At 58.9% G+C, this 26,337-nt stretch overlaps 1 protein-coding gene across 1 annotated transcript in view; it reads left to right on the top strand.

The window, feature by feature from the left end:
• The window catches only part of HMCN2 (hemicentin 2), a gene marked incomplete at its 5' end in the record, with an annotated part of 136,677 nt that overhangs the window by 24,975 nt on the left and 85,365 nt on the right, over positions 1-26,337 (top strand). Inside the window, 13 exons of the mRNA XM_079791237.1 lie at positions 363-626; positions 3,377-3,521; positions 4,028-4,149; positions 6,798-7,070; positions 8,597-8,738; positions 9,174-9,301; positions 10,045-10,158; positions 12,498-12,647; positions 19,995-20,183; positions 20,766-20,861; positions 21,083-21,210; positions 23,080-23,224; positions 26,178-26,290. Coding sequence (XP_079647363.1) covers positions 363-626; positions 3,377-3,521; positions 4,028-4,149; positions 6,798-7,070; positions 8,597-8,738; positions 9,174-9,301; positions 10,045-10,158; positions 12,498-12,647; positions 19,995-20,183; positions 20,766-20,861; positions 21,083-21,210; positions 23,080-23,224; positions 26,178-26,290 — 2,009 coding nt within the window. The remainder of the gene's footprint in view (positions 1-362; positions 627-3,376; positions 3,522-4,027; positions 4,150-6,797; positions 7,071-8,596; positions 8,739-9,173; positions 9,302-10,044; positions 10,159-12,497; positions 12,648-19,994; positions 20,184-20,765; positions 20,862-21,082; positions 21,211-23,079; positions 23,225-26,177; positions 26,291-26,337) is intronic.

Here is a 26,337-nt window from a genome sequence, read left to right as displayed (position 1 = left end):
ACCGTATGCTGCTCCCATTACTACTGAGTTCGCACCTTCCCCTTCTTCTGTGTCAAAACTTGTTTACCAAGAGCCCGGCTCCTCCAGTTTCCACTGTTACTCTGTGTGGAGTGGAGGTGCTGCAGCCTCGGGGAACCACTGGCTGGATGAACAGTGGCATTTCAGGACCATGGACAGGAGCAGGCCCCCCTCTCTCCTAGTCCCACCCCCAGTGTGAATTGTCACAGGGAAGGGAAGGTGAGGCAGCTGGTGAAGGAGGACCAAGTGGGCTGATCCCTGGCCGACTGACCGACAGACCTAGGGCTGCTTCTTGGGGAGGATCATGGAGCCCAGCACCTCCTCCCTCGCCCTTCCCTCTGCAGGGGTGCCCATCTCCCTGGTGATCAACTCCACGGGCCTGCAGGCCCCTGGCCGCGTGGACTCGGTGGAGCTCTCACGCAGTTCAGGGCAGCCCCTCCTGACTCTGCCCACGCAGCTGCTCTCCAACGGATCCACCCACCAGCTGTGGGGTGGGCCGCCCTTCCGTGCCCCCCAGGAGCGCTTCTACCTCAAGGTGAAGGGCGAGGACCATGAGGGGAACCCCCTCCTTCGTGTCTCTGGAGTTGCCTATAGTGGGGTGGCCCCAGGTGAGTGATTGGCTCTTGCCACCCCTAGATTTCTGTCTCAGTTGCCAACCCATTTCTTCTGGGAGCCCTCCTGGTTAGATTAGATTAGGGAGTGTGTTCATTAACTTCTGTGGGCAGCGAGCTCTGCAAGGATTATGCTGAGTGCTGAGATGCTTCCGGTGTAGCCCCCAGCCTAGATATTTAGTACAAAGTCATCCTCCACCCATGCATTCATCTATTTATCCATACATGCATCTGTCCATCATACCCACTCATCCATCTAAACATCTACCTACCCATCCATCCATCCATCCCAACATTCATCCCCCCACTCATCCATCTATCCCAACATTCATCCCCCCACTCATCCATCCATCCATCCATCCATCCACCCACCCACCCACCCACCCATTCATCCATCCCAACATTCATCCCCCCACTCATCCATCCATCCATCCATCCATCCACCCACCCACCCACCCACCCACCCACCCACCCATCCATTTATCCATTCATCCATCCACCCACCCCCAACATTCATCCCCCCACTCATCCATCCATCCATCCATCCATCCATCCATCCATCCATTCATCCACCCACCCACCCACCCACCCATCCATCCATCCACCCATTCATCCATCCCAACATTCATCCCCCCACTCATCCATCCATCCATCCACCCATTTATTCATCCAAATATCCAACTACCTGTCCATTTTGTGTCATTCATAATGTGGACACAGCAGTGGGCAGGGCAGTGGGTGTGGGTATGGTCTTTTGTTATTATGATCACTGTAAAATCATGATCTTGCTAGTACTGTTTAGCCATCATTTTGAGCACTTCCCTTGGGACAGGCCTGGGCCAAGCCCACTTGCCACACATTAGCTCCTCGATGCTTATACCATTTCTGAGACGTGTTTCCATTTTATAGATGAAGAAACTGAGGCCACCAAAAGAAAAATAATTTTAGAAAAGGAAAAAAGAAACGGAGGCCAGCCCCCTCCCAGGGTTGCTTTGGAGGTTCCATAAGCTAATGCACACAAAGAGACGGCTCTTGGGGCCACTCAGGGTCTGCACCCAGGATGTGGGGGTTGTGGACCAGGGCCCTCCACGCGTGGCAGCTGCCGTTGCTACCACACCTCGCAGGCACAGCTCATTTGTGGTCCCATCTGTGGCCGTGTTGGGTTGGTCCCACACGGGTTGGCTTTCTGCTGGTTTTCTGTGTGTCCCTGAGGTCTCACATCAGTCTGGAAGCTTCCGGAGGGCAGGGTGGAGTCTCTGGCTCTCCAGCTCTCTCTCTGGTCCTGGCGGGGGCATCTCGGTATGGCCACTGGCTTCCATACTGGGCTCCACTCCCTCCTGCTGCCCCCTCCCCCTCCCCATGTGGCGGCCTGGGAGGAGCGCACAGAGGTAGCTGTCACTGACATTCCGGGTCTTTGCTGGGGATCTCAGCGAGGGGCAGCCTCCTCTGTCCACATCAATGGGGAGGGGGGGCAGGGCCACCAAGGCGCCCTGGTGAGGTGAGGACTTGAGGACCCTTCTTTCCAGCCTCCTGCTGGCCTCCACTCCCCACAGTGGTCCCCGGCCACCCCCTCCCTTGGCCTTTACAGCTCTGAGAGGACTTTCCAGAAAGAAATTTCAGCAGCAGAATAACAGCGTCTGTGTCTCTCTCCTGTTCTTTGCGATGGATCCAGGAGTGTGGAGTTTAGCTCTGGCTCTTGGTCGGCACCTCAGCTCTAGATTAAAGTGTGTCTGTGGGGCAGGGAGCGGCGTGGCTTGGCGCTTTTGCTTCCTACTCTCCCTCCCGGGTTTGGCTGAGAGCAGGAGGCTCTGGGTTTGGAGACTCGGAGGTGTGAGGGCTGGGCCTGGGGGTGCTGGGCCCTTGCAACTCACAGAGGAGAAAGCCCGAGCAGGCCTTGCAGAGGCTTCCGGTGTGTGTGTGTGCTGGGGGGGGGGGTGTGTGGGATGGGGGGGTGAGCTGGCTGCTTTGCACACAGCTGAGGACGTGGCTGGATGGTCCAGCATCCCTCTCCCCTGGGACGTGGCGGGGAGCCTGCAGCATGATGTCACCGCCATCCTCCCACCCCGGCCCTGTGCTCAGAGGAGGTCTGGCTCATTGTCCAGCCCGCACAGCATCTCCAGCGGCGGGGACGCGGAGAGGGCAACGCAGGGCTGAGCACATGCCCGCCATCACCCCTCGAGGCATGGGCGCGCCGCCAGGGACCCTGTGCGGTGGTTCTCAGACTTCCATTGAAGTAACTCCAATAGCCAAGGAGAGAATGTGTCACCCCCAAGACCAGGGTCAGGCGAGGGGGGCAGTGGTGTCTGCTGGGGGACCCCAGGGGCTCATCACAAGCAGTGAGATTTCATTGAAGTCTCTTATTTTATCTCAAAAATGCGTGTGAATTTTGCCTTTGCAGCCTGTGCTCCAGCTATGCTTTTTTTTGAATAAAAAAGGCTCCCCTCCAACATCTTTGGGGAGAACTGACCCTCGGGGCAGACGAGCAGTTGACGCCCCACCCCCACCCCTGGGGCGCCCCGTCTGGGCCGCATTTCATCAGGTCTCGGGCCTGATACCGTTGAGGGAATCACAACAGCACGATGAGATTGATGAGGTCGGTGCTGCGACCAGCCCCACTTCACAGAGGTGGAGACTGAGGCTTGGAGAGGCCTCTGCTCCTGGCTCCTCCCCGTGGGTGTGTGGCTGGGCGGAGTGCGGGCAGCTGTGGGGAGCAGGGCGGCCTGCTGAGCGCTGGACCTTGCCTGCAGGCGGGCCCCTGGTCAGCATGCCCCCCAGGATCCACGGCTACCTGCACCAGCCCCTGCTGGTCTCCTGCTCGGTGCACAGCGCCCTCCCCTTCCGGCTGCAGCTGCGGCGGCATGGAGCCAGGCTGGGCGAGGAGAGGCACTTACAGTGAGTGTCCCGTGGCCAGCCCGTTGTCCTCAGCCACTGGGCTCCTGCGGGGATCTGAGGGGAGCGGGTGGCAGGAGAGGGACCTCGGGCTCAGTCATATTGTCCTCCAGGGCAGCCCAGCCTGGGCACCTCTCAGTGGGGCCGGGGATGGGGAAGGTGGTCCCCAAGGTTCCCGCCACTGCTAGGCCATCACGGGGCTCCCTTAGCTTGCAGAAAACTCAACTCATGAAGGCCTTGCTCCATGGGGTCTGGGTAGGAAAGACTCTCCCCTTTATGGATGGTAGTCTAGAGCTCAGAGAGGGGCAGGGACGTGCGCAGAGCCACACAGCGTCCTGTGGAATTTGCATGTCCTTGGCTGCCCGCCTCCTCTTACCAAGCCTCCAAGAGGATTTGGGCCTCCCCCCTGGGCAGGGTTCAGAGGAACGGGGCCCCAGAGGGTGGGTGAGGCGGGGGACCCTGACTGGGGGCAGTGTGATTGCGTGTGCCCGGCTGTCGTGTGTCCGCAGGGAGTCAGGAAACAGCAGCTGGGAGATCCCACGGGCCTCCAAGGCCGAGGAAGGCACGTACGAGTGCACAGCGGTCAGCAGGGCTGGGACCGGACGGGCGCAGGCCCAGGTCATCGTCACAGGTCTGTCCCTCCGAGTATTTTCTCCCCACCCCCTTCCTGACTTTTCCCTCTAGGATTTCCTTCCAGGGTGTCTCTGTCTGTGGGGGAGCGTGCCAGCCAGCGGCTGGGACTGTCCATCACTGAGTCTGGGTGCCGCTGCCCCCTGCCCGCCAGCCCCTCTTGGGTCTCAGTTGGAGAAAGGTTGGGAACCTCGGCTCTGGCCACGCTCCCTGCCCAGCCTCCCTCCCTTCCCTGATTTCTTGGTCTGGCCTTTGGGACTTGCCGGCCCCCAGACCTTTCCAGGGGCCACTGTCCATCTTGTAGTCCTGGCACCTGTGCCTCCACGTCCCCACGGGAGAGCACCATTCAGTGCAGGAAGGTTGGAAATGCCACCGACCATCTTGAAAGGAAATTGGTTTTATTTTTTTAAAATAAAAAAAAAATATATATATATATTTTATTGATTTTCTACAGAGAGGAAGGGAGAGGGATAGAGAGTTAGAAACATCAATGAGAGAGAAACATCGATCCGCTGCCTCCTGCACAGCCCCCTACTGGGGATGTGCCTGCAACCCAGGTACATGCCCTTGACCAGCATCGAACCTGGGACCCTTCAGTCCGCAGGCCGATGTTCTATCCATTGAGCCAAACCAGTCAGGGCTTGAATTATTTTTTAAAAATAAAATGTTACTGACTTCAGAGAGGAAGGGAGAGGGGGAGAGAGAGAGAGAAACATCGATGTTGAGAGAGAATCATTGCTTGGCTGCCTCCTGCACGTCCCTCACTGGGGATCGAGCCCTTAACCCGGGCATGTGCTGTGGACCGGAATCGAACCTGGACCCTTCCGTCTGCAGGCTGACGCTCTATGCACAGAGCCAACCTGGCCAGGGCTGGCTTTATTTTTTGAACTGTGAACCCCAGCTGTCTGGAGGAGAAGGGAGGGAGCCAGACAGCGCGGAGAGCTGGGCCTTCTGCATCCTCGAATCTTACGCAGAGCGGTGCTTCCCGGGGGAAGACTGGGAACCACAGGCCGGAGGGCGCCGCGACCGGGCTCCCGCCCAGAGGCGCCCTCCGGGGCATGTTGGCCTGCTTCCTTTCAGACCTTTATCTGCGCGTGCGTTTCAACGAAAATGGGAGAGCAGTGTACATACTTACAACAACCCGAGCTGTTATCATCTCACAATATAGCATGCGAGCACACGTGCTTAGGGCGGGAATGAACAAAAATTTGCTTTTTATAAATGATGATGAGCGAAGAGAAGTAGAACAGCGTTGGGAAACGTGTCCACCTGTTCCTGAGACTTTGCGGTGGCTAACCGTTTGCCCGATCTGCTTTCTCCTCTCGGCTGAACCACTCCGGGCTTTCGACTTTCAAGTCCCTGTCACTGCCTAATGCCCTACAGTCAGCGTCTACTGCTGGTCTCCCCCACAGCACACAGGTGGCCCGATATGCCATGATACGCACGCTGGCATATCGGGGTGCATTGGCATAATATATTGGTGTAAAACTATTTAAAGAGAAATTCATGTCAGTATTCATCTTGTAACCAGTCAGTGGGTCTGGGCTGCCTGTCACTACTTGAGCCAATGCAGCAGACAGGGTTGAGTGTTTATTCAATCCTGCCGGCAGCAGGGAGAGCAGCAGGCCATCCACAGAAGTCTTCCCTGCCCCCACCATCAGCCGGCTGCTTATGTTGGGGAGAAGGACAGAGATGACCTGGGGAAGTAGCCAAGGGAAGGTCAAATGGGCAGGTCACAGGTCATGGGGGCTGGAGACTTGCAAAGGCCTGTGGGTGTGCAAAGGCTGGGGGTCTTCCAAGGGCTGGGGCTCTGGTTCTGCAACAAGGATGCTCATCTTCCCGTGATAACAGGCAGCTCCCGGATGGGGAGGATGGGCTGCATCTCCGGGTGAGCCCCCAGGTCCCGCGGTGAACTCCCAGCCAGGCTGGAATGTGCCTTCTTGAATCGGAACAAAGCAGTCACGGTTCACAGAGCTTGGTTAATGTTTCCTACAGTTCTAGCTGGGCCCCAGGGTTCTATTTCTGCCCCTATCGGCTGCGGAGGTCCGAGGCTCCCCTGGCCTGGACGTCACGGTCATTGGCACACGTGGCCCGTGTGGATCCAGCGTTCCCCCTGCAGGTGCTCAGGCCCACGCCCCTGGTTGGCGGATCTCTAAGCTTGCCACTTCTTGTGGCTTTTTCTTGGCGAGACAGCGGTTTTCTCTGCTCTCCCGTCTCTCGGGGCAGGGGCCTTCTCTCTACATTTGTGTGTAATAATAGCCCTGCTGTTGGCACGGAGCGTGGCTTTGTACTCATTAATCTTTCCCTCCTGAGGGTTATTTTAAAACCCAAGCTTTATTCCCAAGGGTGCAAATATTGGCTCCAAGCGTGTGGGGAGTCGTGTAGCTTTTGTTAAACGCTGCAGCTGGCTGCCGGGAGCAGAGCGCACACACGCCATGCAGCCCTCGGTGGGTGTAGGGTGGCGACAGGGAATGCGCCCTCCCCGGGTGGCACCGTCCCCGATGGTGAGCAGACACCGGTTAACCTCTCTGCTGGCCGGGGTCTCCCGAGGGCCACGGTGCTGGGTCTGGCATTGCGACACCACGGGGGCCAGCGGGCTGTCCTCCCCGAGTCAGCCCCTGCGAACCTCCCACGCTTGTGACCTTGCAGACCCTCCGCCACAGCTGGTCCCTGCGCCCAACGTGACCGTGTCCCCAGGGGAGACTGCCCTTCTGTCCTGCCGGGTCCTGGGAGACGCCCCCTACAACCTGACGTGGGTGCGGGACTGGCGAGTCCTGCCGGCCTCCCCGGGCAGAGTCAGGCAGCTGGACGACCTGTCCCTGGAGGTCAGCGCCATCGTCCCCAGCGACGGCGGGCGGTACCAGTGCATCGCCAGCAACGCCAACGGGGTCACGAGGGCATCCGCCTGGCTCCTGGTGCGAGGTGAGGCTCTTCCTGCGTGGCTGTCCTCCCAGGTCCACACACTATCCAGTGTTTACCCCCAAAGCCCATTCCTCCATCCTTCCCTCCCTCCATCCCTCCCTCCCTCCCTCCATCCCTCCCTCCCTCCATTCCTCCCTCCATCCCTCCATCCATCCATCCATCCATCCCTCCATCCATCCCTCCATCCCTCCCTCCCTCCCTCCATCCCTCCCTCCCTCCCTCCCTCCCTCCATCCTTCCATCCATCCATCCATCCATCCATCCATCCATCCATCCAAACCTCCATCCCTCCATCCCTCCATCCATCCCTCCATCCATCCCTCCATCCCTCCCTCCCTCCCTCCCTCCATCCATCCATCCCCCCATCCATCCATCCCTCCCTCCATCCATCCATCCATCCCTCCCTCCATCCATCCATCCATCCATCCATCCATCCATCCCTTCCTCCCTCCCTCCCTCCCTCCCTCCCTCCCTCCCTCCCTCCCTCCATCCCTCTCTCCATCCATCCATCCATCCATCCATCCCTCCATCCATCCATCCAAACCTCCATCCCTCCATCCCTCCATCCCTCCATCCATCCCTGTGTGCCCACACATGGCCTTTGGCAGGTAACCTCAACCCTTCCCCTGTTTTCTGAACTTTCAGAGAAAGGAGTCAGCCTCGTAGCCTATGTCTAGTGGTGCTCACTCTTGGGAAGTTCACCCTCTTATCTAACCTAAATTCCTACTGCTGTAGGCCAAGCCGATTTCACTGTGTGCTGACCTTTTCCAGAGCCATTGAGCACCTCCCTTGCCGCTCCCCCCTGAGTCCCCCACCCCACCCCTACCCCAATATGTAGGATAGGGATGGAACACTGGAAACTGCTGAAGCCAGAGGTCATTGCTGGGCAGCACTGACCAGACAGGGACGGAGGAGACAGTTGGAAGAGCTCTTGTCTGGGAGTCTTAGGACCTAGGCATGGCCTCAGGTCTGCCAGGGTTCAGACAGCTGCCCCCTGGGGTGCTGTTTCCCCAAGTGTGAAAGTGTGCTCTCTGGCGCCAGCGACCCCTGCTTGGCGCCTGGGGGGCGTGGAGAAGGATTCTGAGGCCAGATCTGGGCCACTGGTATGGGAGGGGCGTGTTCCCACTTCTAGGCGAGGGCCGAGGGCTCTCTGGGAGCCTGGCAAGTCTGGTGTGCTTTCTGTTTGGGGCCAGTACTTGTGCAGGCCTGGGGTCACGCAGGGTCACTGGACGTGAGAGCCATCCCAGCCCTGGCATCTGCGGGCATCTCCCTACGCCTCCCTGAGGTGCTCGGCCCAGAGGGGAACTCGCAGTCCCCGTGTGCCCCGGGGCTGTGCCTGGGTGGCTGCCCGCTCAGCCCTCGTCCCCAGGGAGGCCACTCCTGGGGATTCAGGGCCTTTGCCTCCTGGGTCTCTGCCGTCGGTGGCCGTGGCCGTGGCCGTGGGAGGGCAGGGGTCCCAGGGCTGGGGGCCGGGACAGCCTGGCTGCTCTGACAGGCTCTGTCCTGCCTGCCCACTCTGAACTGCAGAGGCCCCGAAGGTCAGCATCCACGCCAGGTCCCAGCGCTTCTCCCAGGGTGTGGAGGTGAGGGTCAGCTGCTCGGCATCTGGGTACCCTGCACCCCACATCTCCTGGAGCCGTGACGGTCACACCCTGCAAGAGGACAGCAGGTGAGGGGCCCAGGGCCTGGGGCTCTGGGACTGGGAACAGGGGGGGACCAGGACCCCCAGGGACCTGTCCCAGCCTCAGTCCTCTTACCTCTAAACGGGGAGTAGCATTGTGCTGCCTTCCTCCTGGGATCACGTGAGGCTCAGGAGCCCAGTCACTTGGGAAACGTGACGATGCCTCAGGGTGGGCTCCAGGGTCAGGAGCCACAGCTACAGAGCCCAGCGGACCTGGGCTTGGATCCTGCCTCTGCCAATCAGGCTGTGTGACCTTGGGCAAATCACCTAACCTCTCTGAGCCTCACGAATGAAAACAAACAATGCGTGTAAAGTGCTGAGCGCACAGCTCGGCGCAGGGCAGTGCGGGGTGGTGAATTTGTTATTGATGATGACTGGAGGGACCCAACCTGATCAGCCCCTTGCTGTTGACCATGACTCCAGAGTCCACGTGGATGGCCAGGGAACCCTCATCATTCAGGGACTGGCCCCAGAGGATGCTGGGAATTACAGCTGCCGGGCTGCTAACGAGGTTGGCACAGACGAGGAAACGGTCACCCTCTACCACACAGGTACTTGGGCCACGGGCATCTGGGGAGAGGGACCTCCCTCCCTCCCTCCCTCCCTCCCTCCCTCCCTCCCTCCCTCCCTCCCTCCCTCCCTCCCTTCCTTCCTCCCTCCCTCTCATCCACAAATACTTATTGAACAGCTGCTACGTGCCAGGCAGGGGGGACACAGCCGTGACACAGGTCCCTGTCTAGTGGGGAGGCACAAAACAGATACGGGAGGCACCTTTGGGTGGGGAGGATGCGTAGAGCAGGGTGGGGTGAGTGATGGGTGCCGTGCAGGAGGGGGTGCGGGGGAGTGCCTGTCACCCACAGGACCCGCTGAGGCCTCCTTGAGGGACGGGATGGGACAGGATTGCAGGCAGAGGGACCGGAGGGGAAGGGCCCTGAGGCCCGAATGAGTCCTGGGTGCCCCAGGGGCTGCCAGGAGGCTGGTGTGGGGTGGGGGGCGCGGGCCCGGGGAGCGGCTGGCATCCCACGGAGGGCATTTGTAGGGTTTGGCAGGTTCGGTGAGGAACGGGAGGGGTTGGTCCAGGAGTGACTGGCTTTAACTTCAGGTCCTGGGTGCGAAGCTTGCAAAAAATGAGCTGTGGCTAAATTTTCCTGGGGTGCCTGTCCCCGAGGGGGGGGGATGGGGAGGAGGCAGAGTGCCCACACCCCCTCTATCCCCTCCCCACCCCCAGGCTGGGGAAGCCACATCCTCCGTCTAGGGAGTTTGATACCAAATTTCCCATCTGCCCCCCACGCAGACCCACCCTCGGTCTCCGCCGTCCATGCTGTGGTGCTCGCCGCTGTGGGCCAGGAGGCCGTGCTGGCGTGCGAGGCGTCCGGGGTGCCGCCGCCCCGGGTCATCTGGTATCGAGGTACGTGGGGAGGGGAGAGGGGCCTGCGGAACTGTCCCGCTGGGGCTCTGGGGGAACAGCCACTGGGGTGGGGTGTCCGGGGAGAAACGGCCCATTTCAGCAGCCCTCACCCCCCACCCACAGTCCATGCTCAGGAGTTAGGAGCAGGTTTGGTTCCGGCTCCCTGGGCGCCCGTGGGCGAGGGCCTTGGCATCTCTGAGCTGGCTCCCTGTCTGGAAAACGAGGAAACCCCAGATGGTGGTGAGGATGAGATGAGTCCACACAAGCAAAGTGTCTAGGACGAGCCCGGCGCACGGGCTGCGCTCGGTGCTCCTGGAGACGGTGGCGGCAGTGCGGGGTTGCCGGAGAGACGGAGGACTAGCCGCGGGCTGCTCCGGGGCTCTTGGGGTTCACCGGTGTGGAGTGTGTCCTCGGTGCTGGACGCCCAGCTGGCAGTTGGCTTGGCAGGAGCTGTTGTGCGCACCCACCAGCGGGCGTGGGTGCGGGGCTGCTGCCTCAGACACTGGGCTCCTTCTCCAGGATCAGCCAGAGCCCCCGTAGCGCCCCCACCTGGACGCACTCCATCCTTTGCAGCACTGTCTGCCACCTGGGCTTTCAGAAAGGCCGGCCTCAACTCAGACTACCCGCGGGCACGAGAGCTCAGAGTCTGAGCATCCTGTCCCGGGGCCCAGCCCGTGGTGGCAGAGGCCTCAGGACCCCTGACTCAGGGCCCGTGTCCCTGCGTGTTCCCGCTGAGCGCCCTCCCAGCCCCGCCCTGGAGCCTCTTTAAAAGGGGCTCTCTCAGGGGCATGTTGTTTACCCTTAAAAAGGAACGAAGTTCACGTGTGTGACAGTGTGAGTATATTTAACCCCACAGAAGTGTACACGTAACAGTGGTGAAGATGGTGAATTTTATGTTCTTTTACTACAGCTTTTTTAATTTGTAAAAAAGAATCAGAAAAAGACAAAAAAGAAAAGAAAAAGAAAAAAAAGAATGAAATTCTGATACAACATGGATGATCCTTGAAAACATCATGCTAAGTGAAATAAGCCAGATACGGAAGGCACATAGTACCTGATTCCACTTACATGAGGTCCCTAGAACATGCTCATCCATAGGGACAGAAAGTAGAATGGTGGTCGCGGGGGGCAGGGAGGTGAAGCGGGGGATTCGTGTCTAATGGGCACAGTTTCGGTTGGGGAAGATGAAGGAGTTTGGTGGAGGGATGTGGTGATGGGTGCATGGCAATGGAATGCACTTCATGCCACGGATTGGGCACTGAACATGCTTGTGATGACCCACGTCCCACGTGGTTCAGGGTTCGGGCTCTGGAGAAGGGCTGCGTGCAAATGACAGAGACAAGACAAGAAATAATAATTTGGAAATTGGGGGGCCAGGCGGGAGCCCAACGCAAGAAGAAGGACTCCACTTGTGCTCAGGCCTTGCCATCCTTTTATTCAATTCCTATAGCCCTTAGGCAGGCAATTCCAGTAACAGGCAGACTATCTTATCAGTAAGGATTTACATGACTGTCTGGTGGGGAAGTTGCTTCAGCTACCATTGACTAAACAGTCGGTGCATAGCTCTGACCTTTGCCAGGGCTCAAGGTTCACCAGCATTCCGGGCTCCTTGTCCACACCTCTCTGCTAGTGAAGACAATGGGCAGCTTCCAACACATGCTTACAATGGCAAAAATGTGTGTGATGTATGTTTTACCCCAAATGAAAAATTAAATTACACGTTAAAAGGGGTTCAGAATCAGGGAGTCTGTCAGCCAGCAGCCTGGAGGAGAAATAATGGGGGGCCTCAGGGTGGATGCCTGGGGGCGGCCTCAGAGAGGCAGGCGTGGGGGTGTGTGGTCATCTCAGGGTGACCGGGCCCCTCCCAGAGCTGATCCAAGCCTCAGTCTGGACCTGGGGCAGAGGGTGGGGACCCAGTAGGGAGGCCCAGGCAAGGAATTTTTGGGTGAAGAGCCTGTTACTTGGAGGGAGACAGACTGGGCCTCACTCTGGCTCAACAGAGGGGCTCAGGGGACTGGCTGAGTGGTGCTGACTTTAAAAGGTTAAATTGTGGTAAAAGACAGAAAAAATTTACCATCTTCACCATGTTTAGGTGCAGTTCAGTGGCATTAGGGACACTCCCACCATTGTACACCATCGTACAACCACCTTCTCCCCTGTCTCCAGAACTCTTTTCCTCTGGCAAAACCGAAACTCTGTTCCCAGACTTCTGGGGGAACCTTCCCCCACGGCCCCAGGCCCCAGCCTGTGCGTGGCAGGAGCCTGGGATCAGGAGAGGCTTCACCCCAGCCTCCCACGGCGACCAGGCCGTGCCTGATGCGTTCTCCTCTTTGGTCCAGAGGGTCTCGAGATGATCCTGGCCCCTGAGGACTCCGGCTCTGGGACGCTTCGGATCCCGGTGGCTCAGGAGAGGGATGCTGGCGTCTACACCTGCCGAGCCGTCAACGAGTTGGGCGCCGCCTCTGCAGAAATCCGGCTGGAGGTTGGACGTGAGTGTTGGCCTGTCCCCGCCTGCCCGCCCCCTCCACCCTCCTGCTGAGCCGGGAGGAGAGAACCCCTCCGGCCAGTGCGGAGTCTGCGTCATGTGGGTCCTGAACACTTGGGGATGAGGGAGGTCCAAGGGAGATGGTGTATGCATTACCTCTTTTTTTCCCTTTTATTTTTTTAAATTGATTTCAGAAAGGAAGGGAGAGAGATAGAAACATCAATCATGAGAGAGAATCATTGATCAGTTGCCTCCTGCACGCCCCCTATGGGGCATGTACCCAGGCATGTACCCTTGACCGGAATCGAACCCGGGATCTTTCAGTCCTCAGGCTGACGCTCTATCCACTGAGCCAAACCGGCAAGGGCTCTTTTTTTTCCTTTTTATGAAGTTTATTGGGGTGACACTGTGAACAAGATTCTACAGGTTTTAGGTGCACAATTCCAGAACCTGTCGTCTGTACACAGTACTGTGTGTTCACCACCCCAAGTCAAGTCCCCGTCCATCGCCATGTACCCCCCATGCCCTCCCTGCTGTATTACCTCGCCCTGGGTCCCCATTGCCCCCAAACTTTGTGGCTTAACATAATAAACATGTTTTCCCTCTCCGTTCTGGAGGGCTCGGGTTCTGAGAGGGGCTTCGCTGGGGGGTTCTGGCTCAGCAGAGGCCTGCCTGGGGCGGGAGCATCCCCGCTGAGCTCGCCCATGTGGCTGCTGGTGGGAGGCCTCAGATCCTAACCACATGGGCTTCTGCAGCTTCTCGGAACATGGCTTCCCCAGGAGTAAGGAGAGAGGGGGGGGCGGGGGGGGAATAAATCCTTAGAATCAGGTACAGCCTTGGAAGTGACCCGCCATTACTGTGCCAGCTATATTCTGTGGCTCACACAGACCAGCCTTGGACCACAGAGGGTGGGAGGGCTACCCAGGATGTGAATACCGGGAGGCAGGTGTCATCCTGGAGGCCGCCTACCATGGAGGCGAGGAGGCGAGTTTGGACATTGTCATCCTGAGACTTGAGCTCCAGGCTCCTCTCCATCACTTACCATCTATGTTTTTGGTCAGGCCATTGAGCCTCAGTTTCTCCCAGCTGACCATACCACTTCCTTTTTAAAAAATGTTTTTATTGATTGTTGAGAGAGACGGAGGGAGAGGGAGAGAGACAGAAATATCGATGAGAGAAGCATCAACATCAATCGGCTGCCTCTTGCATGCCCCCTACTGGGGATTGCGTCCACACCTCCAGCATGTGCCCTGACCGGGAATCGAACTGGTGACCTCTTGGTGCATGGTCGATGCTCAACCACTGAGCCACACTGGCGCCGGGCCAAACTACTTCTTTATTGGGTGGCTGTGAGGGCTCAGTGACATCAGGCACATAATGCTTTGCACATGGTCGGCCCATCGTGACTGATTAATAAACGAGGGGCCGATGACCCCCTTTTCACAGAGGGCAGTCTATCCTCTTCTGTGGCTGTACATGGCCTTGGCTGTGAGGGCCGGGATGTCTGAGTCCCAGGCCTGGGTCCCGGCACTGGAAACTGCCCGGAAGTCGTAGGCACAGCTCCCTGGCAGGCTGAGCCGGGACGGGTTGGGCTCTGCGGGTTTGCTGCAGCCGCAACGGAGAGACAGGTGCTGGGAGATCTGGGAGGTGCAGAGAACCGGGAGTGTGCTTTTCTGGGCTGAGTGGGTCGGGCTGGGGACCCCCCCAGGAGATAGAGCCCTGGATGGAGCCGGCCCAGTTAGGAGGGTCTGGCCCTGGTGGGGACTGTGCATATCAGGGTTGGGATCCTCCCAGGTTTGGGGTACCCTTAGCCTTCATTCATTTGTTCCATCATTCATTCCTCCAATTCGTGGTCACCAGGGCCGGGGCCGGTGTTGGGGACACAGTGGCATCTGCCTTTGGGTAGCTGGTAGGGTCAGTGGGGATACTCAGTGGCACCTTGGGGGTTTGTGGGTGCCTTGGAAAGGGGGCTAACCCAACACTGGGGGTCTGGGAAGGCTTCTTGGAGGAGGTGATGTCCAAGCTGAGCCCAGAGCAGTCATTTAGGTGACAAGCTGTGGAACAGTGTTCCAGGCAAAGGGAACAGCATGTGCAGACCCCCACCCGTGACGAGAGAAGCCGGGCCGGGAGTGCGACATAGAGACGGTGGGGAGAGGATGCGGCTGAGGCGGCTGCTACCTGCTGTGGGTCACTCCTGGCCTGGCCTCGGGGGCTGGGCAGGGTTCAGGCTTTGTCCTGCGGGGGCGGCGAGAGGTTTTAAGGAAGAAAGCTATGGACTCAGACCTTCCCTGATGGCTGGGCTCTTGGGTGGGGCAGGGTGGGTGTGGAAAGCCACGGGCTGAGAGCCTGATGATGATAAAAATAGAAGCTAACACTCCTGTGAGCGGCCGTGTGCCAGGGCTAGCTCTAAGCAGGGTTCATGTACTAACATGTGATCCTCTCAACCCGTTGGGGTGAAGGCTAGCACTATCTCCTTGATAGATGGGGAAATGAGGCACAGAGAGGTTAAGTAACTTGCCCAAGGTCACACAGCTGGCAAGTGTCAGAGCTGGGATCTGAACCCAGGGCCCCAGCCTTTAGCCCCTGGACTTGATCCTGATGCTCCCCAGCAGGGTGAGCTCGGATGTGGCTTCCCCACGCTGAGGCTCGGGCTCCCCGTCTGAGGTCTCTGAGATGTTGTGCGAGGGAGAGAGAAGAAAGGCCGGCTCAGTGCCGCCGTCTTAGCGGTTAGCCGGTAGGTTCCGGGTGGGCAGAGAGGCTGTTTCGGGGGTGGCGGCACTGGGCATTCCTGCGGGCATCGTCCTTTGCCCCCTGTCTGATTCCTTTTCAGCAGAGCCTTATTTCTGTGGGGCCCAGGCCGACTTGCGGCCCGGTCCTGTCATTTGCCTGCCAGCCATTGGCCTTGGGCCACCTCCCCACGTCGGAGAGAGTAGGCAGCGGGCATCCTCAAGGCGGGCTTCTGGGGCACTGTGCCACGTGGCCTCTGGCTTTTAGGTCAGGGGAGTGGTGGACGGTGGCCCAGCACCTGTGTGCCGGGCGCTTGGGCTGGCGGCAGGGGTGGGAAATTGAACGTCCTGCCCATCTGGGTGGCAGCTGCGGTCCAGCCTTCCTGGCCAGGCTGGCGGAGGCGTCCCCCGCCGAGAACAGGTGGGCGCCGTGCCCACATCCTGCCGGGGACCTGGGAACTGCCCCCCTGGTGGCGTTCGGGCGCTGAAGGAGGGCGGCCTCCCGCTGTGGGGCAGCGCAGGCCTGGGGCTGTGGACCAGCTGCAGGGGTTGGCATCCGCCCTGGACCTGGCCTTCAGCCGTCGAGTTCTGCCGCTTATTGGGCCAAATTACTTACCGCTCGGAGCCGCGCTTTCCTCACCTGTGAAATGGGGACGATAGTAGCAGACCTTGCTCACGGGGTCCTTGGGAGGTGGAACGAGATAACGTGTTTTGTTCAGGGCTTGCGTGGATAATACTCGGTACACTTGCAGTAGCCAGGGGGGCGACGAGGGCCCATGGAGACAGAGAGGGGTACGCTGATGTGTGCCATGGCTGGGGCCTGACTCCGTGGCAGGCACCCCTCCCCAAGTTCAGTGCCTTTTCTGTGACTTGAAAGACGTGCCCCGAGGTAAGTTATCTTCGCCCGCTGATCTCTCTCTAAATGGATGAGTACCCACCTCTCTCTCTGCCCTCTCATCTCAGTCCCTGCTTCTTTTTTTTTTTTAATTTTTATTTATTGAGTTTTAGAGAAATGGAGAGGGAGAGAAAGAGAAAGGCTAAAGGAAGGGGGACAGGGGAGAGAGGTCAATTTGTTCCACTTATTTATGCATTTGTTGGTTGTTGTTTTTTTTTAATATATTTTATTGATTTTTTTACAGAGAGGAAGGGAGAGGGATAGAGAGTTAGAAACATCGATGAGAGAGAAACATTGATCAGCTGCCTCCTGCACACCCCCTACTGGGGATGTGCCCGCAACCAAGGTACATGCCCTTGACCGGAATCGAACCTGGGACCTTTCAGTCCACAGGCCGACGCTCTATCCACTGAGCCAAACCGGTTTCGGCGTCAGTCCCTGCTTCTTAGTCCCACCTGCTGTGGGGTCCACCTTGCCCATCGGTATCGTCTTCGGGCCTGAGACCTCTCCCTCTTCCTGGTCAGACTGAGTCAAGGCTGACTGTGCACTCCTTCCCACCGACCCTGCCCCAGGGCTCCAGGCCATGGGGTGGGGGCGTTGGCCGAGGAGACTGGGGGTGGCTACAGGGTCTCAAAGGATGAGAAAGCCCCAGAACCTTAAGGTATTCGAGCTAGTGGGGAAACTGAGGCCCAGAGTGGGGAAGGGGTCACCCGGGGTGCCCCGTGGGGCCTGCCCAGGCTGTGGGCCTGCAGGCCGGGGTCCCTGGCCTGGGGACCGAGCGGGAGGAAGGGCAGCGAGCACCTCTCATGGTTACCTCTTGGCAGCTGTTGGAATCCACGGGGTCTTTCCCCCGGGAAATTCCTGGGGCGGGGAGCGGCCCCCGCAGCTGGGTCCAGTCAGCAGCACCCTCAGCTCCTCTGAAGATGAGAGGCCGGGGAGGGGGAAGGCGGAGGGGGCCCTGGGAGGCCCCGCAGGAGGTGCGGGCAGCCCTCCAGGTGGCCAGGCCCTCCTGTCCTGCCCCCTCCTGGGCTGGGGGCGGGTGTCCTTCCGTGGGGCCCTGCTCTCTTCCTGGGTGCTCCCGGGTCGCCACAGAGACCTCCCCACACACGCAGCTGCAGCCTCCCCTGACGGGCCTGCCCACGGAGCCCTGGCGGCTGCCGCCACTGCTATCTCTGAGCATTCGCAGCTCCTGCCCGAGGCCAGTGTGAAGAGCAGATGGCAGGGGAGCCACTCACTGTCCCCCCTGGGTTACTGCCGAGGGTCACCCAGGAGCTGTGAGGAGGGCGCTGGGAGGCTGAGAACCGAGGTGGCTGAGCCTCACGTGCGGGGCCCTGGGGAGAACGCTGGGCGGCCGCCTGGCCCTCAGCCCCCCTGGTGCTGCAGGACTCAGGGCCACCTGCCCCTCCTCTGGCCAATGGGGACCAGAGGACCTTCTGGCATCCGAAGATTCTGGGGTCCCGCCTGTTGGAGGCTCCAGGTGAGGGTGGGGGGCAGCTACCGAGGAGGGTGAGTCACAGTGTTCTGGGCAGAGTCTGAGTCTGGGATTGGTTGCGTTGGGATTCACCCCGAGAGGGGATGCGGGAGCTGGGTGCGGCTCTGGCCGGGGCCTCGGCCACGTTGTCCCCGAGTGCATCGGGGATGCAGGGGTGCGGTGTCTGAGAGCCTGGGCCTCCGCAGCAGCCAGACCTGGGCTCTGCCACTGACTTTAAGTCGTGCTCTTGGGCGGGTTCTTTCATCGCCCTGACCCTCAGTTTCCTCATCTGTGAAATGGGGCACTGTGCAGCGATACCACCTCCTAAGCCTGTTGAGGCCGTGAATGAAATCACATTCCTGGAAGCACGCTCGCCATTACTGTCACTTCGTAGGCATTTGAAATGCTGCCCTTTATACGTATTCTTTGCTTATCATGATGAGGGTCTGCCTGTCTCAGGGGGGAGTTTGGGCCTGGGAGGAGGAGGAGGAAGAGAGTGCGCCTCACAATAGCCCAGATTCGGGAGACAATCAGGCTGTCTGGGGTCTAAGGAGGGAGCGAGAGAGAGGAGCTGGGAGGCCTACCTGGAGGAGGGAGGTTGGAGCTGAGTCCTGCAGGCAGGCGGAGTGGAGTGGGGAAGGCAGGCTTTGGGGGGTGGGAGGATGGCAGAGCCGTGCCCCCAGGCCCAGGCCCCTGCAGGCCCAGGGACCCATCCCAGACGAGCCTGGGGCAGAGGCTTTCTGGGATTCTGAGTCTCGGCTGCCAGGCCCGCTGAGAAAGAGGCTCGGGTGGCGTCTGAGGTGGAGTCCAAGACCATCTTCCTCCCTGTAATTTTCCAAATTGTGTTTACACCTCCCTGGAACTTCCCTAATCCCTGAGGCCGGAGGGAGTTTGACGTCATGATTTGGATGGACGGGGGCATTTCTGGAAAGAGATGGAAGGAACAGAGAGGTGGGGTGTTTTCCGCGGCGCTGGATGTGAAGCGGAACAAAGGCTGGCGGCCTTCTGGCTGGGGGTCTGGGGCCAGGACCGGGGCCAGGGGCCAGCGGCTGAGGGCCAGGGCGGGCCCTGGCTGGAGTTGGACCTGCTTCTGGCCTGCTGCAGGGCCGAGAGGATTGTGAGAGTCTGTTTTGGGAAATAACTCCTCTTTCCTCCCCGACTGTAAAATAAGACGGTGCTTGGAGAAAACGTTTGGAAGCAGCACTGCCATCTGTTAGCGGTGGTTACTAACCGTGGGGAGGGCACGGGATCTGGGGATGCGAGGGGCAGAAATGAGGGAGAATCCTCGTGTGTGTTTACATTTTTTATAACTCAGGTGAGCAGGGAAGCCTGTGCAGAAATGTTGTCCTGGTGTCATTTTTAAAAAAATTTATTTTTATGCCCAGCCAGCGTGGCTCAGTGGTTGAGCGTCGACCTATGAACCAGGAGGTCACGGTTCGATTCCCCGTCAGGGCACAGGCCCGGGTTGCCGGCTCGATCTCCAGGGTGGGGCGTGCAGGAGGCAGCCGATCAATGATTCTCTCATCATTGATGTGTCTCTCTCCCTCTCCCTCTCTGAAATCAATAAAAATATATATTTTAAAAATAACAAAAATAAAAAAATTATCTTTATAATTTACAGTATTACAGATGTCGAATTTCCCCCCCGTTGACCCCGCTCCTCCCCACTCCCGAACCCTCCCCACAGGTATAGTGATTATTAATTGCAGCCATTCCTCTCCCAGCGTGCCCGTTGGACCATAGCGCACAGGTCATGTTACTCATACACAGCACGTTTTGGTTGTGGAGTAGTGTTTGTATGCTCGTTACAAAAAGTCCCGCAGAGAGATGTGGAGAGGAGATTAAGGATGGCAGCCAGCCCCCCACGAAGCCGGCCCGTTGGGGTGGCGTTCACCGAAGGGGCCGTGGAGATGGTCGCTCAAGTCCAGGACACCTGCTAACGGAGCTCCCTGTCCCAGGAGGAGGGGACGGGGCCTCCGAGGCTCCTGTGGCCAGGCTGTGACCTGCAGCCCCCCGAGGTGGGCTTCCCGGAGGCGTCTCTGCCGGGAGCCCCGCACGGGCCTCTAAGGCGTGTGGGCAGCTTCACGCCCCTGAGAGCGCGCCGAGGGCGGGGTGGGGTGGGAGTGGTCCCGCCAAGCTCAGGGTGGCCTTGGGGCCCTGACCCGTCAGCCCCCAGGCGCACGGCCTGGCTGGACGAGGGGGAGCAGCCCCCTGGGGGCCGGGCAGGGCCAGCCGCCGTGACGGGTCCCCTCCCTGCAGACGCGCCCCGGCTGATGGAACTGCCGCGCGATGTCACCGTGGAGCTGGGCAGGAGCGCCCTCCTGGCCTGTCGGGCCACAGGCCGCCCGCCCCCTACAGTCACCTGGCGCCGTGGGGACAGCCGGCCTCTGGAGCCCGGCCGGGGCAGCAGGACCAGGCGGCCCGAGTCAGGCGTGCTGTTTTTTGAAAGTAAGAGCTTGGAGCTGGGGGAGGTGGGCAGGGAGACGGGGTGGCCCCAGTCTGGGTGGCTGGGAGCAGGACCCGGAGCCCAGCACTGACCGTGGGTGATATTTGGGGTCATGTTTAACTGGGCAACGCTGGTCAAGTGATTTCACTACCCTGAACTGGTCATGGTAATGACGGTGACGGTGTTACCACCTGGGTTTAATGTTATGGGTGTTAGCCACCACCGTCATCACCATCATCGCCATCACCGCCACCCCTGCTAAAGCTACACTTTGCCATGTGCGCGGCTGGATGCTGGCACAGTGTCCACATCATCTTCTTGACCCTTTTCCCAGTCACACTACAAGGTGTAGGTATTGATGCATTAGCCCCATTCTACAGATGAGCAGGTTGAGGCCTTCTCACCTTTCCACAGCCCGGCCGTATCCCCCAATCTCTCCTCTCTGCCATCCCAGCCCTCCCACCTGACCCCGGCAGGGCCAGGCTGTGCCACAGGCTCCCTCTGTGCTGGGGAGCCGAGCCTGTGGGGGCTGGAGCCGTGCCCTGGCCCCCAACAGTCAGGCCCGCCTCTTTCCTGCCCCTCAGGTGTGGCCCCTGAAGACCAGGCCCCGTATGTCTGTGAAGCACAGAATGTTTTTGGGAAGGTCCAGGTGGAGACCCGGCTCCTGGTGACTGGACACGGTTCGCTGGTGGATCTGGGGAGGCGGGGGAGGTGGGAGGTGGGACACCCCAGGGAGGCCCCCCCATGACCACCCGTCCTTTGGGACAGATGTGTCCATGGCCAGGTATCCGAGGGGAGCCAGCTTCCTGGGCAGGTTCCCGGGGGCGGGGAGGGTGGAGCCTCTGTCCCCACAGATGCCCACGGGGATCCAGTGTGACCAGCACCCTGTCCTTCCCCACAGCCCCCCCACAGATCGCCAGCAGCGCCCCCACCGTGCGGGTGCTGGAGGGGCAGCCTGTGTCGCTGCCCTGCATCATCCTGGCAGGGAGGCCCTTCCCCGAGAGGCGCTGGCTCAGGGCCAGCCAGCCGGTGAGTGCGGGCCCTCCGGGGCGGGGCAGCCGGTGAGTGCTGGGCCCTCCAGGGTCAGCCAGCCGGTGAGTGCAGGCCCTCCGGGGCGGGGCAGCCAGTGAGTGCGGGCCTTCCGGGGCGGGGCAGTCGGTGAGTGCGGGCCCTCCGGGGCGGGGCAGTCGGTGAGTGCGGGCCTTCCGGGGCGGGGCAGTCGGTGAGTGCGGGCCTTCCGGGGCGGGGCAGTCGGTGAGTGCGGGCCTTCCGGGGCGGGGCAGCCCGTGAGTGCGGGCCCTCTGGGGCCCGACAGCGGGGACGGAGGGGCTGTCACAGTCACATCTTGGCCTCCACTCAGCTGCTCCCCAGTTTTAGAAGGGCCTCATCCTTCCTCCCTCTTTCCTGCCTCTTTCCAGAACCTTCTCTGATAACGTGCTGAGAGCACTGTCACCCTCTACAGCAGGGGTGGGGAGACTCTTCTCTGCCAGGGACCGTTTGGATGTTTATAACATCGTCCGGGGGCCATACAACAGCGTCATCTTAAAAACCAGCCCGCTCTGTTCGGTCAGACATTGAATTAACCCGCCCCTCGTGCCCTGGCAGGGCCGGACCAAAGGATTCGAGGGCCTGAGGTGGGCCGCGGGCCGGGCGTTCCCCACCCCTGCTCTCACGTCCTACCGAGGCTCAGTGCGGCCCGCGGCCCCCCGGGGAGCTCAGCAGGGGGATTGGCCTCCGTTGGTGCTGAGGTCTGGGCAGCGGAATGTCCGGGGCACAGACACTACGCGCTGGTCAGCGCCGTCCTGGCTCCGGGCAGAGATGTGACCTGTGCGGTTGAAGGTCCGCCCGCTGCCTAGCTCGGGGCTGGGCGCGCGGTGGCTCTTTACCCCGCTTTCTTCTCTCCCCCGTCCTGTGCCGCCTTCCCTCCCTTCCCCTCGGTTCTCAACACTGTCCTCAGACACATGGGGGGTCCTTGTGCCCTGAGGCTTTAAAGGGGTGCCCTCACCCCCATTGAACTTCACCGGAGACGCTGCCGCGATTGGGGGCTGTTTTTCTGTTCCCGCCGCCCCGTCCTGGCGCCGCTGTCTGGGCCCCGGTGCAGAGCAGACAGGGTGCTTCTCGAGACAGGGGGGACCTCCCGGGGAGACCCCATCGACCCGGCTTGGGTCAGGTGCCTCGCCCTGTCCAGTTGGCCATGGGCGAGTGGGGTGAGGTGTGGGGCGCCGGCATCGCCATGGCATCCTCAGCCCCAGGCGCCTTACGTGCCACGCCAGCTCCACCAGGTTCAGTGACCCCGAGTGGGGGCGGTGAAGGATGAGGAAAGACAGACGAGAAGGAAAGCTGGGACTCAGTGGGACGCTGCTTCCCTGATGGGACCCAGCAGCGCCACGGACCAAGAGCCGTGTCTTTATTTTGTAGCCGATGCCCGAGGCACAGTGAGGGCGGGTCAGGATGTTCACAGCATTCTCGTGGGTTTCGATCCCACTCAACTACATGCACCTGATCCAGCTTTGTTTACTTGCAGCCTCTATCACTCAGGCACGCGGGGCCACGTGTTCGGACCACAGGTTCAAGCTCACAACTCCAGCTGTTGGCTATCATTGTGCTGGGAGGGCTCTGCCCTCCAGGCTGGGACTTGCACGTGGCCACGAGAGGACTGTGCCCTCTCATCAGTCCGAGGCTTGAACCTGTGCAAACACTGTAGCTGCGCCCCACAGTGAGGCCCACCTACCCCTGAATGAGTCTTTGGAAAGGACTGGGGGCTGAGCAGTTGGAGCATCACCCCCCACCCCCCGCCAGCTCCCCCACCTTCTCTCGGTCCAGCGGGCAGTGTGGTTTCTGAGGGCTCTCTCTCTGAAGGGGCCTGTGCTCCGAGCTGATGCTTCCCCGCCCTCACAGCTCCCCGCCGGCAGCCGGCATTCTGTCCGCGCTGATGGCAGCCTCCACCTGGACCGGGCGCTGCAGGAGGACGCGGGGAAGTACAGCTGCGTGGTCACCAACACGGCGGGCTCCCAGCACAGGGATGTGCGGCTGGTCGTCCAGGGTGAGTCCTGGGGCCCAAGGTTGTGGGGTGGGGCCGGGGACTGGCCGGGATGGGGGAGGGTGCGTGGGGGGAACTTGATCTTGAATACCTTTGTTTTAAAAAAAAATGGCACAAGTAATACATAGTCACTGTAGGAAATCTGGAGACCGGACCGGTAAATAAAAAACACTCCTATAATACGCACAGCTAAGAATAACTAGAATAACTTTACATTTTAGTGTGTATCTTTCATACTGTATACACACCAATATATATATATATATATATATGTATATATATATATATACACACACATACATATACATATATATGTATATATGTGTGTATATATATATATATATATACACACACACACACACACACACACACACACACCATACTTTCCGGCGTATAAGACGACTGGGTGTATAAGATTTTCCTGGGTTAAAAAGTCGTTTTATACGCCAGAAAATACGGTATATTGGACTATATTGATGGGATAAATATGGTGTGTGTGTGTGTGTGTGTGTGTGTGTATATATATATATATATATATATATATATATAGTAAATTTTACATAATATAAGTTATATACTTTTAAAAAGTAGTTTTATTAATTTTTAGAGAAAGAGAGAAAGGGAGAGGGAGAGAGAGAAACATTGAATTGATGTGAGAGCAAAACATTGCTGAGCTTACTGGGGATCGAGCCCACAACCCCAGGCATATGCCCTGATCAGGAATCAAACGGGCAATTTTTTTGTACACAGGACGATGCCCAACTGACTGAGCATAAACTGTTTATGCATCTATATTTCCATCCACCTGTGTATGAATTCCTTATAAACACATACCATACTGGTCCGTATTTTAAAGCCACGCTAGGGCCACGTTATCATGCCGCTGTTCTGAGCCCGCGTGTTTCCCAGGCACTGGATTTTACGATGGTTCCCATCAGTAAGTTCCCAGGAGCATCGGCTTCAGGCTGCGGGCCCTGCTTGGACGAGCCGTGAGCCTCTAGCCTGTGCCCTCGCGTGAGCACCCGGGGTAAACGTCCCGTGCCTCCAGCTTTGCCCGCGGCGCCGCTTCTGTCCTTAGGATAAACCCCGTCATGTGGAGTTGAGGCCGAGTCACGGCGATGGCCCGTTGTTAGGGCTTCTCGTGTGTGTTTTCCCCGTTCCTCTCCCACGCACAGCGCTGGGGTCCCTGCTTCCCTTCGCCCTCCCACCCAGGTACCCCCGTTCTCTTCTGTGTAAGACGAGACGTTTAAAGGAAGCCTCATTATATTTTGTCATGTACCAAGTCTGTTAATACCCTCTTTTTAAAAAAATCTTGTTTCATAAAATCCCCACGGGACGAGTGGGAAGAATCCACTATTCTCCGTTTTTTAGGGGAAAACCAACGTTCAGGCGGAGGCTGAGTCTAGAGCCCAAGTGTCTTGTGTCCCCATAATTCCGACAGGGGTGAAAGGTGGGGCGCAGGCCACACGGAGACCTCTGTGGGGTGCTGCGTACGTTTCGCTTCCTTTTCATCACTGCTCCTAGAGGTGGGCTTCCTGAAGTTAAGGAGGCTGAGGCTCAGAGAGGGGAGGAACGCCTCCAGGTCCCAGGGCCAGCGGCCAGGCTGCCTTCACAGAGCCAGTCCCAGGGGTGGGGGGGGGGGGAGGGTCGGGTGGGTGCGTGAACACGCTCTGGTCTGCCCCTCCCTCTCCCACACTCCTCTTAGAGACCCCGTTTCTACGCTTGCGGGTCTGGATGGTGCCCAGGATGGCTGTGGCACTGGTTCCCAAGTTCCCTTGTTGTGTGAATTCTATTTTTTGCCATTTCTCATCTGTCCACCCTCAGAGAGTGGGCAGTGAATTGGGGTTAATTTAGTTGTTTTTGCTGATCAAGGAGTATGGGTGCCAAGAGGTTAAATGGTTTATCCAAAGTCCCAGAGCACAGAAATGGCACGGCGGGTTCCCAGCACGGGCTGCCCTCTGCCTGGGGCCTGACCGCACAGCAGCGGCGGCTGTGGGACCACGCCTTTGGGTTCTACTGCTGACGTTGTTGTTTTAAATTGTGTTAAAATCTACATCACAGCCCTAACTGGTTTGGCTCAGTGGATAGAGCGTCGGCCTGCGGACTGAAGGGTCCTGGGTTCGATTCCCGCAAAGGGCATGTACCTTGGTTGCAGGCACATCCCCAGTAGGGGGCGTGCAGGAGGCAGTTGATTGATGTTTCTAACTCTCTATCCCTCTCCCTTCCTCTCTGTAAAAAATCAATAAAAATATATTTTTAAAAAGTCTACATAACAGAGTTTTCCATTTAAAAATATTTTTATTGATTTCAGAGAGGAAGGGAGAGGGAAGGAGATAGAAACATCAATGACAAGAGAGAATTATTGACAGCTGCCTCCTGCACGCCCCCTTATTGGGGATCGAGCCCGCAACCCGGGCATGTGCCCTGACTGGGAATCGAACCGGTGACCTCTTGGTTTGTGGGTTGATGCTCAACCACTGAGCCACACTCACCGGGCCCCATTATAACCATTTTTAAGGGCACAATCTAGTGGCATGAAGTAGATTTACCTTGTTGCATAACCATCACCACCATCATCTCCAGAACTTTCCCATCTTCCCAAATGGAAACTCTGTCCCCATGAAACACTGACTCCCATCCCTCCCCCAGCCCCCGGCGCCCCGCATTCTACGTCCTGTCTCTATGGGTTTGCCCACTCCGGGCACCTCGGATAGAGGGGGTCATGCAGTATTTGTCTTTCTGTGTCTGGCTTATTTCGCTTGGCATTATGCCCTCAAGTTCATGCCTGGTGCAGCATCAGACTTTCCCTCCCTGTCAAGGCTGGAAAATACTCAGTGTGTACACACCGAATCCTGTTCGTCCCTCATCCGTTGATGGATATTTGATTGTTTCCACTTTGGGCCAGTGTGGGTATTCCTGTGAGCTGTGGTTTACAAAACCGGTTTGTTTTTTAAAGTGCCCCCTAGAATCCAGTCCACTGCCACCCACCACGTCACCAACGAAGGGGTTCCGGCCTCTCTCCCCTGCGTCGCCTCAGGAGTCCCCACCCCCACCGTCACCTGGACCAAGGTAGGCGGAGCCTGTGACCACTGAGGGCAACAGAGGGCCAGGCCCAG

This window comes from Cnephaeus nilssonii (genome assembly GCF_951640355.1).
Source record: "Cnephaeus nilssonii genome assembly, chromosome: 14".
NCBI lineage: Eukaryota > Metazoa > Chordata > Mammalia > Chiroptera > Vespertilionidae > Cnephaeus > Cnephaeus nilssonii.
The sequence above is the reverse complement of the archived record's forward strand: the minus strand, read 5'-3'. Positions and strand labels throughout refer to the sequence as shown.